The sequence below is a fragment of the Solanum dulcamara genome, chromosome 4, assembly GCF_947179165.1.
Source record: "Solanum dulcamara chromosome 4, daSolDulc1.2, whole genome shotgun sequence".
In the NCBI taxonomy this organism is placed as follows: domain Eukaryota; kingdom Viridiplantae; phylum Streptophyta; class Magnoliopsida; order Solanales; family Solanaceae; genus Solanum; species Solanum dulcamara.
In genome coordinates this window covers 12201596-12213531 of record NC_077240.1, presented here as the reverse complement: position 1 = coordinate 12213531, position 11936 = coordinate 12201596, and the positions used below count along the sequence as shown (strand labels likewise).

General features: G+C 31.9%; 1 protein-coding gene across 11 annotated transcripts; it reads left to right on the top strand.

Annotated features, from left to right (window-relative positions):
- The first annotated feature begins 2179 nt into the window (after nt 1–2179).
- Nucleotides 2180–9051, top strand: LOC129886288 (cysteine synthase-like). Of its 11 annotated transcripts, XM_055960915.1 has the most exons (13): nt 2180–2288; nt 2978–3060; nt 3127–3236; nt 3376–3433; nt 3726–3989; nt 4070–4207; nt 4322–4373; nt 4578–4657; nt 5824–5883; nt 6010–6090; nt 8326–8374; nt 8493–8564; nt 8802–9051. In XM_055960915.1, exons 2-13 carry the CDS (start codon nt 2995–2997, stop codon nt 8813–8815), a joined length of 1044 nt encoding a protein of 347 aa, XP_055816890.1. In that variant the 5' UTR covers nt 2180–2288; nt 2978–2994; the 3' UTR covers nt 8816–9051. The 11 variants fall into 11 exon arrangements, with proteins under 11 accessions (XP_055816890.1, XP_055816884.1, XP_055816893.1 ...); XM_055960909.1 differs by lacking the exon at nt 8326–8374 and having other exon boundaries at nt 8802–9049; XM_055960918.1 differs by lacking the exon at nt 8493–8564 and having other exon boundaries at nt 8802–9048.
- Nucleotides 9052–11936: the final 2885 nt, after the last annotated feature.

Below are 11936 nucleotides of genomic sequence, written 5' to 3'. Positions count from 1 at the left end.
TCCACATATATCTTTATGAATACGCTCTAAAAAGCCAGAAGATTTGACGCCGACCTTCAGGGTCGATGGTCTGGCAATTAATTTGCCTTGATAACAAGCAGCACATGAAAATTCATCATTCGTAATCTTCTGGTTCTTTAACGGATGCCCAGTTGAATTTTCAAGAATTCGTCTCATCATTATTGATCCAGGGTGACCTATTCGATCATGCCATAGCACAAATGTATTTGGATCAGTAAACTTCTGGTTTATGATCATATGTGCTTCAATTGCACTAATTTTTGCATAATATAGACCAGATGACAAAGTTGACAATTTTTTCAAAATATATTTATGGCCTGAGACACACTTGGTTATACCAAGATATTCAATATTCATTTCATTTAGTGTCTCAACATGATATCCATTTCTGCGAATATCTTTAAAACTTAACAAGTTTCATGAAATTTAGAAGAAAATAATGCATCTTCTATAACAATTGTTGTCCCTTTAGGCAGAATTATAGTAGCTCTTCCGGATCCTTCAATCATTTTTGAATTACTAGAAATTGTAGTAACATTTTCTTTTCTTCTTAGCAAGTTAGAAAAATATTTCTCATCTTTAAATATAGCATGGGTTGTTCCACTATCAATTACACAAATATACTCGTGATTGATCATTGATCCAAACAAAATTTGAGGCATATCTATATTTTTCCTCAATAAGAAATAAAGTAAGTATTAAAACAACACAAATTTTATTTATTTACATAATTATAAAAATACAAACATAATATTTAGTACAGATAAATAAAAAGAAAAATTATTTACATATTGTTAATGTTATCGATATTCATATTTTCTTCTGGAAAATTAAAGAAATCAGTTACATCCAAATGCATAGGCTCAATATTATCTTCAGAGATAAAATTTATTTCTGGATTATTTTCTGCCTTTTTCAAGGATGCCTGATATAGCTGAACCAAGCGTTTTGACGACCGGCAAGTCTATGACCAGTGCCCCACACCTCCACATCTATGATATACACTTTCTAATTTTTTCTTTGGTAAAACTTCTGGCTTTTTACCCTGCCTTTTATATTGGTGATCATTTCTCGGTGTCAGTCGAGTATCATGATTATAATTTCCTTTTCGCCCATGACCACGACCATGACTGAGGCCATGACCTCTTTCTCGTTGGTTATAATTTTCCTGATTCACTTCTAGTAGTGGAAAAGAACCAACGGGCCGACTATCATGATTTTTCATTAATAATTCATTATGTCGTTCAGCAATAATAAGGTGAGATAGTAATTCAGAATATTTTGTAAAACCTTTTTCGCGATATTGCTGCTGTAGGAGCATATTCGCGGGTGAAAATGTGGAGTATGTTTTTTCGATTTTATCTTGCTCGGTGATTTCGTCTACGCATAAATTTAACTGAGTTATAATTCTAAATAAGGCAGAATTATATTTAGTTATATTTTTGAAGTCCATTAGTCTCAGATTTAACCAGTCATGACGTGCTTGTGAAAGCATGACCAACTTCAGGTGGTCATATCTTTCTTTTAAATTTTTCCACAATTTCAGGGGATCCTTTAATGTAAGATATTGTAGTTTGAGCCCCTCGTCAAGATGGTAGCGGAGAAAAATCATAGCTTTTACACGGTCTTGACTAGATGCCGTGTTATCATCTTTGATGGTGTCTGCCAGACCCATCGTTTCTAGATGAATTTCGGCATCTAGTGCCCATGAGGAGTAGCCTTTTCCAGAAATGTCCAGAGTCACAAATTCAAGTTTTGAAATATTTGTCATTTTATGAAAATAAAATTAAATAAAATTCTTACCACTTTTTGTTACCTTAAAAAAATAGCCGGAGCCTCGTGCTGATAACATATTATAAATTAACTAACTTGACAATTAATAAAGGGAAGGAGAGTAAGAGAATACAGAGAGATTAGAATTGATTTCCTTCTTTTTGTTTCTGTGTGTCTCATTCATGCCAAAATTATGGCAATTTATAGAATGAAAAGGAGTTAGAAAGATGAGGAAAAACTAGTGGCAACATGCCCACTAGATAGGAAATGCCCATTATGTAGAAAATTACATCCATAACTTAACATGTAAGTATTTGTTACCCGGCATTTTATTGTATAGTAATTTGAAGTGGAAACTAAGTAAAGAAACTATAAACAGATGGTCTGAATCCACTCCACTTTAATATGGACAACTTGCACATCACAAAACAATATATTTACTCCATACCACCCATTTTTTGGTCCTTTCTAGCAAACATCAAAGCATCCACAAGGTATTATTTTCTATCCTCAAATAACTAAATTTGGGTTCTTGAATTAGTTCTAAATTTGTGATTAACATCAAATCACTATTTGATTTGTCTTCTTGTAAATGCTCATCTGAAAATTTAGTTCCTTTGTCCAATTTAAGTAGAAACAATTAGTTATAGATGATATCTCATTTGGTCTCCACAGAAGTTGATTTATCCTCATTTTTGTACAAACAGTTTTCCCCTGGGTATTTCTTATTTAGCTTCCTTCATTTAGATGTTGATTTAACCCAGTTTTCAGTGTATTGATTTTGCATAGCACAAAATAGATTTAATTGAATCAAGTTGCAGGTTTCATGAATTTCTAGTTCCAGATAATTGTTTAGTAGTTCCTTACAGCAACCCTTTATTTTCCTTTAGCTTATGAGACTAATAAAAAATAGCTCTGTTGGAAACATATCTAGCTGGCTTTCTTTAGCTTTTTCTGTCCTATTTCAGTTGATTTGTATGACTAGTAAAGTTGATGATTTTGTTGTGGTATCACTGTTTCAATGTTCGATTAGCTCTTTTTCTTGTATGTTCTATACATAACACATTATTTATCTGGAAAATCATACATTGTCGTTTCACTTACATGATCAAGAGTTTAGTAGGTTACATAGGTTCTCTTCTTCATATTATTAACTATGTGTAGCTCTTTTGGCTTGTTGCAGTAAGTCAGTAAGGAAATATGGAAGAGAAGGATGAGATAGCGAAGGATGTCACAGAAGTAGTTCCCTTGCTGACATCTTTCTTGGTACTCTTTACGTCTTCATTTTTTTTTTTAGCATCAATGATCTCATTTTGTTGTCTTCACATGTAGCTTATTGGAAACACCCCTATGGTATATCTCAACAAAATCGTTGAAGGTTCTGCTGCCCAAATTGCAGCCAAATTGGAGACAATGGAACCATGCTCGAGTGTCAAAGACAGGTGTTTATCCCTCAATCCCCTGATCCAGTTTCTTCTTGGGATTTATCTTTCTTCCTGTTTCTAGTGTGTACATCGTTCTTACCTAAATTTGAAAAATCTTGAATTTGCATAATTTTTCATCTCAGTTTCTGATATGTAGGATAGCATACAGTATGATCAAAGATGCAGAAGATAAAGGCCTAATTACCCCTGGAAAGGTTGGTGAAATTCATCTGAGAATCCGTATTAGGAGGAAAAAGTAGCACTTTAAAGAGATGTTATACTATATTATTCCCAAGTACTTCTTCATAAAATTTATGTGATGATAAGATAGGCTTAACATAATTTTTTATGTATGCCCGTTTCTCTTAATACCAGTTTATTCGAAGTCCTAAGAGAGATGAAAACTTTTACTTTTAGTTCCCTGTACTTTGAATGATTATTTGCCTGAAAGGCTGAACTGAAATGATTTCCTTGTTTTTTGAAATGTGGAAATAATGGCCGTTGAAGTCTGTCCTCCTTGAGGTAACCGGTGGCAATACCGGCATTGGTCTTGCATTTATAGCTGCAGCTCGCGGCTACAAACTCGTGATACTGATGCCATCATCATATAGTCTTGAGAGAAGGATTGTTATTAAAGCTTTAGGGGCTGAGTTATACATCACAGATCCAGCCAAAGGTTTAGATGGTCTGCTTCAGAAGGCCCAAGAGATTCTAGATAGGACGCCAAACTGTCATTTTTTCCGTCAGTTTGACAATCCTGCCAATCCAAAGGTGTCTCCTTTACAAATAATTTGTTCATTAATTTGCGATAAAAACGTCGTCACACTTATCAAGTATATATCAATGTACAGATCCACTATGAAACAACTGGACCAGAAATATGGAAAAGCACAGAAGGCAAAGTTGATATTTTTATTGCAGGGATTGGAACTGGAGGCACCGTGACTGGAGCAGGAAGGTTCCTTAAGGAGAAGAATCCAGAAATAAAGGTTAGGTTATTTGTGAGTGGAAATATAATATAAGAAGTGGTATCTTGAGGGTTGATCGACGTTTTGTCTTTGTTTCTCATTTTCTTTCTTTCCTTTGTCTTGCGGACAAACCAGGTATATGGTATAGAACCAGCTGAAAATGCAATTCTAAATGGAGGACAACTTGGTCAGTCAAACTCCCGTCTTTCTGTGTCTTCTCAGAATATCCAAATCAATATAGAAACTAATGTGTCATTGCATCACTTCTATACTCTCATTGAATTTAGAGTTTTGCCAGCTCATTTCTCACACTGTGTTTCCATCACTGCTTCTGTGAACTATTATTTATCATATACTGATATGCGTGTAATTAAATGTATTACCGTTAAAGGGCCACACAAAATCCAAGGAATTGGTGCTGGTTTTATTCCGCCTGTGCTCGATCTCAGCATCCTGGATGGAGTTCTTCAAGTAAGGCTGTATACCATATAAATAGCTGTCAGATTCTACAAACATTTAAATTTCAACTCAATGTGTATGAGATTTTGTTATAAAAACCTGAATATCTTACAAATGACTCTAATCAGGTGATAAATCTGCTATGCTCTGACTGACAATATCAAATTGGTTAATATAAAAATAACGCATTCACGACTCACAAAAGCAGAGATATGAAGTATGTGAACATAGACTAGATCGCTATGTAGGGTAAAGATAGATATATCCTTTTGTTGACAGAATTGTTTGAATCTCCAGAATAATTGTGACTTTTCAATGTAAAATTTCCAGCTTACTCCATCTCTGAAACATATCCATCTGATTTGGTTCATTAACAGATCAAAGTAAATTCATTATAGGGTGCGTTTAGTATGGAAGAAAACATTTTTCAGAAAATGTTTTCTAAATTTCCATGTTCAGTTGGTCAAAATTTTTGGTAAACATTTTCTTTAGGAAAACGTTATTTGTTTAATCGTTATTTGTTATTTGTATTTATTTATTTGTATTTATTTGTTATCTATTCGTTATTTGCTTGTTGTTTTTCTCATAAAGCTTTTAATTTCCTATTCTTATCTAACATTTTTTTTATGCATTTATGCTTTTACTGAGCCGAGGGTCTCCAGGAAACAGCCATCCTACCTTGGTAGGAGTAAGGTCTGCGTACATTCTACCCTCCCCAGACCCATGTTGTGGGATTTCACTGGGTTGTTGTTGTTGTTGTTATTTTCTTTAGGAAAACAAGTTGTTTAATAATAAGGAAAATGACTGTGCTAATGGAAGTAAAGAAAACAAGTTCCACAAGTGGTATTCCACATTGATTGTGTCCTGTCCTCCCCACGCTCCAACACACCTCATATTCACCCCTACCTCCATAGCCCCCATCCACCCCACACTACTTCCACTCCACACCGCCCAGAGTATTTGACCAGATTATATACATGTGGTTTTAGGATAATATTTTTTGCTTACTCACCGAACACAAGAAAATAAGTAAGAAACCACTTATTTTCCTTCCTTTATACCAAACACACCCTTAATACCTCTCGTATGTTTCTAGTGCTGTTGATTTCTTAGGTTCACTGGGGTTACTTGCTATATTTCCAGGTATGATGACAGCTTCTGCTTTTCTTTATGTTCAGGTATCTAGTGATGAAGCAATTGAAATGACAAAGCTTCTTGCTTTGAAAGAAGGTCTGCTGGTAAGTTCACTGGTCAATAAAGATCAGTTCTAAGTCCACAGATTGTTTGTCCTTCGCTTCATTTGTGATGTCCATTCTGATATCATCACGACTATACCTCCTTTTTTTCTCTTCAAAAATTTTCAGGTAGGAATATCATCAGGGGCTGCAGCTGCTGTAGCAGTACGAGTAGCAAAAAAGCCTGAAAATGCTGGGAAACTTATTGCGGTAAGTTAGATCTATTTCATTAAGCTTATCGATAGCACTCTTACAGTCAAGTCATTCATGTGCTGTTTTATTCTAAGTAAGAATAGATTCGGTGAATGCTGGAATTTCCAAATGCGACGTAGTACTTGTTTTGAAGGTTAATTTTCTAGTAATTGCTCTCTTACTGTTAATGAAAAAAAGGGAGTAACTTTTTGCTTGTGGAATTGAAGTTTGATCTTATAGCAAACACAAGGAAAAATCTATTTTGGGTGAATTACAATGCTTGAAACTTGTTTTGTAGTGTATTGTTCAACTCCGATCACACATTAAGACACTACTTATATAAGAAATAAACAGCTGAAAATTTTACGGAGATAAAGAAATAATAGAAAGTCAAAGTTTTATTCACATTATTGCAGTTACCTCTTTCACTAGATAGAATGGGTAGGTAATACTCCCTCCGCTCTAGTTGTTTGTCTTACTTTCCTTTTTAGTCCATTTCAAAAGAAATTTATCTTTCGTAATTTGATACTCACTCTTTAATACTAACATCCCACATGGCATATTTAAGGCCACTAGATTAAAGAACATTTTTGGTACATTATACATATATTTAGTTTAAGACCACTAGATTCAAAAGCCTTCTTTACTTTCTTAAATTTTGTATTAGTAAAACTAGGACAAACAAATTTAAACGGAGGGACTATTATTGTTTACTGTTTACACAAATCTCTTGCTTGAGCATTTTTCAGGCTCTTCTCATATATGATGGAATCTGTAGAATCCACATACTAGTTGTCAGAACATAGACCAATTGGTACTCCAATGTTCCTAATTAAGCAGATCACAACATACCAGTGAAATCCTACAAGTAGGGTCTGGGGAGGGTAGAGTGTAAGTAGACCTTACCCCTACCTCGTGGAGGTAGAGGTATTGTTTCATAAGCACCCTCGACTCAAGTGCAGCAAATCAAAGTTGCGCGCACTTTTCTGATAAAATATTATCACCATAGTACCAATAGGAATGCTCTTTTTAACGTTGTTATGTCAATATGCCAATCTTTTCCTGTCTGATTGTCGTAGTAGAAGCTCAGGAACAGACAATAGCAGCTTACACTTCATGCCCATATTTTATGTCTCTTTATCAGTTGTTTAGCTTTGGAATCCTTGATGAGCTCATGGTTCCAATTTTGCAGCTACCATGGCTCCTTGAGATATATCTCTATGGTTAAACCAAATGACTCTGGCCTAAAATTCTCTATTGTAATTCTCTGTGCAGGTCATCTTCCCTAGTTTTGGGGAGCGTTATCTTTCCACCGTGTTGTTTGATTCTATTCGAGAAGAGGTGGAAAACATGACTTTTGAGTAACTTTATGCTTCTTTGGACTGAGAGATACCAGTTATTTGTTGTAACTTGAGGTAGAATAGGAAAGAAGCACTCAAGTGTAACCTCCTAAATGGGGGAACTATTGTTCACAATACAAAGCATTGTTTATTTGAACAGTGTAATCACTGTCGCTAGTCCTAGTTAGCCCTTCGTTTAGTCAACAAAGAAATCTTGGACAAGTTTTAACGTAGGCATTTTGCCAGGAAATTGGTGGGCTTATCATGGATTAGGTCGGGGTGGCTGGTGTGGTTTCAGGATCCCGTAGAAATTACTTCTTTTATGCCTCGGGGATACATTTTGTGATCTTAATGGCAAAACTTCTCTAACTTCCTGACTAATGCACAAGAATTCTTGAACCCTTGCTGCTGGGAAAGGAAAAGAAACTAACTACACATGTTCTCTTTGTAGGAGTATATCGGTGGTTTGGTTCATGGATCGACAAGACGGGATATCCTAAGATATATTAAATTTGGGATAAATTAATTTATATCTTTAGTTAAATAAAGCATAAATTTAATTTCAAACTTAGTCGTGTATATGTCACTATATTTTATCCAGCTGAAAATGCAATTCTAAATGGACAACTAGGTCAGCACATGAAGACTTCCCCTTTACTCACCAGTTTCCTTTCACATAGGAACGTTCCCCTGTTGAACTATTGTTTATCATATACTCATGTGTGTGTAATACTGTTAAAGGGCCGCATAAAATCCAAGGAATTGGTGTTGGTTTTATCCCACTCGTTCTCGATCTCAGCATCCTGGCTGTATACCATATAAATAGCTGTCAGATTTTACAAACATTTAAATTTCTGCTCAATGTGTATATGAGATAAAAATCTGAATATCTTACAAATGACTCTCTAATCAGGTATCTAGTGATGAAGCTATTGAAATGGCAAAGCTTCTTGCATTGACATGTCTGCAGATCACTTCTAATTCTAAGTCCACAGATTTTCTGTCCTCCGCTTCATTTGTGATGCACGTTCTGATATTCATCACGACTATACTTCTTTTTTTCTCCTGGAATATTTTCAGGTAGGAATATCATCAGGGGCTGCAGCAGTAAAACTAGCAAAAGTGCCCGAAAATGCTGGGAAACTTATTGCGGTGAATTAAATTTATTTCATTAAGCTTATCGATAGCACTATTTCTGTGTCTACTTATAATTTTTCACTGTATAATTAATTCATTTGATTTGATGGTGTGAATTTGTTTTACTTGTGTCTTTAGGCGAGATTGAACAAAAATGCCTCAGATATTTTGATTCTAAAAATGTATTTGTCGTCAATAATTTGGTCCAAATAAACACTAGCCTAAAATTCTCTATTTTAATTTTGTATGTAGGTAATCTTCCCTAGTTCTAGAGAGCGTTATCTTTCCACCGTGCTGTTTAATTCTATTAGAGAAGAGGTGGAAAACATGACTTTTGAGTAACTTTATGCTTCTTTGGATTGAGAGATATGGTATTCAAGAAGGTAAATGTTGTAACTTTATAGCTAAAATAATAAAGATCTCTGAACTGTAACCTCCTTGATGAGTGATATATTGTTCACGTATACATTCTTATTATTTGAATGGTACAAAGATCAAACTATTCCTAACATTTCATAATAAACTGAGTCTTTTTTACTATTTCTAACATCTCATTATAAATAAGTTTTTTATACTATTTCATTTGGTTAAAATATTCATAATTTCTCAAGTATTCTTCTCCAACATCTTCAATTTCAGGAACTTATCATCTCTCCCCACCCCCCTCTCCCCCCACCCCGAATCCCTTTTTTATTTTTATTTTTTTAATATTGTGTGTTTGAATCGAAGCAAGGTTATGTGACTTCTAACCACATTTGAGTTGATTATGATGTCATTTAATATATCCATCAATTTAGTTTTTATTTTTCATGTGTGATAGTAATTGATTTTAGGAGATAAATACTTTTATTATAGTATGTATTTATCATACAATTAAAGTACTATATATGTCACTAATGTTGCATCAAATTTGCAAGATTTTCTAACCTCAACTTATGAGTTATTACTGTTGTTTTTTGTATGTTTTGATTTTTATTTTATAGCATAGAGAAAGTCCAATAATATATGTATCATTTAAAATTTATTATTTGCAATACAAATCTTGTATTAAGATTTTAACATAAATGTACGATGCACGTTTTCAGAGACTAGTAATATAAAAAGTAAGAAAATGTTGATCTGCATATATTACAAATAAAAATTTATATGTAATACTATTACTAATACTAATTTTACGTGAAAATAAGGAGTGATATCAAAATAAATATTAGTAATTGATTGCAGTAGAGATAATTATTTATTAAAAATACTTATTTAAAAAAAATATATATATTTGATCCAATCCAACTCACATTATCTCCTTATTCAAGGGGAAACTTACATAAATATACAATATTAAGAAAATATTTACCATTTATAGCAATAAAAAAAAAATCACTGAACACTTATAATATATTTATAGTACAGTTTTAATACATATTGCAGAGAACTATTTATAAAACATATATAATACAAGTTTTATAGATGGATAATATATTTATCACATACTTTAATAGACTTATAATACATTTTGTTAGTTTCTTACTACACAAACATAATATATATTTTAAAATACTTATAATACATTTATATTGTATGCATAATTCACTTTTAATACAAATGTAGATTTATCATAGTATTACTATATATTGCTATAAATAGTAATAAATAAAAAATATCGCTAAAATCAGTAATTAATTTTTAAAAAGCACTCAATCAAGTAATTTTTCCTTATTCAAGTCCCATGGGCCAGCACGCTTAATCAGACTAGGCTAAAAATAATTATGGGCTTAAAAATTTTAGTCCAACTCTATTAAAGTAGAAATTAGATCGAATTGGCCCAACAAATATAATCCATATTAACGACTCTAATTTCTAAACTAAAAGTCAATTATTAGTTAATCTATAGTTTGTCAACTGCATAATATGAAATCAACAAAGTCAACGTATGTAAGTAATGATAACAACTAAATAAAAAAAATTATATCATACTAGATATATGAGCTATGGGCCAATATATGTGATTCTCTTTCTCTTAGTTTATACGATACATATGAAATTTGAAGAGTCATTCAAATTTTTGTATGGTTTAAATGTTTTAAGTTATTAATTATCGTGATTTATAGTAATTTTTATGTAATTTTTTAAATAGTCTATACATATTATTTCTTTTGTCCCATTTTATGTGGCACAGATAGAATTTCAAAAATTAATTAATTTTTTTGTATGTCTTTTAAATATTTTAAGTTGTTAATTATTATAATTTATAATACTTTTTACGTAATTTTAAAATAATATATGTTACTTTCTCTATCCCATTTTATGTGGTATCGATAGAATTTTGAGAGTCACCAAATTTTATATGTCTTCTAAATATTTTAAGTTATTAATAATTGTAATTTATAATATTATTTATGTAATTTTTAAATCTATAACATACTAAAAGAAATAAGATAAATAAATTTTTTTAAAAAGTACAAAAATTTCATAAATTAAATTATCAAACTACCCTTGTCCAAGAAAGCAGGGATGTTAACGACCACGTGCTTCCTAGACTCTTCTAAAATAGTATAAGTTGCAGTACGATGTCTGCAAATGTTCTTCCAAATTAAATTAATACAAAATATATTTTAAAATTGAACAATGAGAATGTCGTTAGTTATCTTAGACTCAAAACTTTTCCTTTCTTTTCTTTGTCTCCAAAAAATGCATGCATAAAAGAAAACATCAAATATATTACAAGTTAATGAAGTTAAAAGATAAATAAACTTAACATAACATTTTGCAAGTTCAATTATGTGAAGTGAAACCACATAACACCAATAATACTTCAAATTTCTCCATACTAGCTAATTTGCCTAACCTCCTATTCTAAAAAATCTCACTTCTTTGTCAATTCGACTATTGCCTAACCTTATATTATAGAACTAGAAATTGGAGCCCGTGCTAGCACGGGCCTAATATATGTTATTTAAATACTTTATCTCATATATATTATTTAATTATTTTACCTCAATTTATGTGACACAAATGAAATTTGGAGATTCTATTAAAAATTTTTATGATTTGTAAATATTTTAAATTATCAATTGATTTATAATATTTTTTACATAATATTTAGATGATATAGGTTACTTCTTTTGTCTCAATATATATGGTACTGATAGAATTTCGAGAGTAAACTAAATTTTATATGTTTTTTAAATATTTTAAGTTGTCAATTATTGTCATTTATAATACTTTTTACATCATTTTCAAATAAAATATATTACTCCCTCTATCTCAATTTATATGACATTGATAAATTTATAGATTCAACCAAAAATTTTATGTCATTTAAATTTTTAAATTGTTAATTATTGTGATTTATATTACTTTTTAGTCATTTCAAATAACATATGTTACTTC

Excerpts from the sequence above, each read along its gene's own strand:
- LOC129886288 (XM_055960909.1), top strand. The coding sequence starts at position 2,995 with ATGGAAGAGAAGGATGAGATAGCGAAGGATGTCACAGAAGTAGTTCCC. Across the intron at positions 3,237-3,375 it reads TGCTCGAGTGTCAAAGACAG|GATAGCATACAGTATGATCA; the intron begins GTGTTTATCCCT and ends TCTGATATGTAG. Across the intron at positions 3,434-3,725 it reads GCCTAATTACCCCTGGAAAG|TCTGTCCTCCTTGAGGTAAC; the intron begins GTTGGTGAAATT and ends TGGCCGTTGAAG.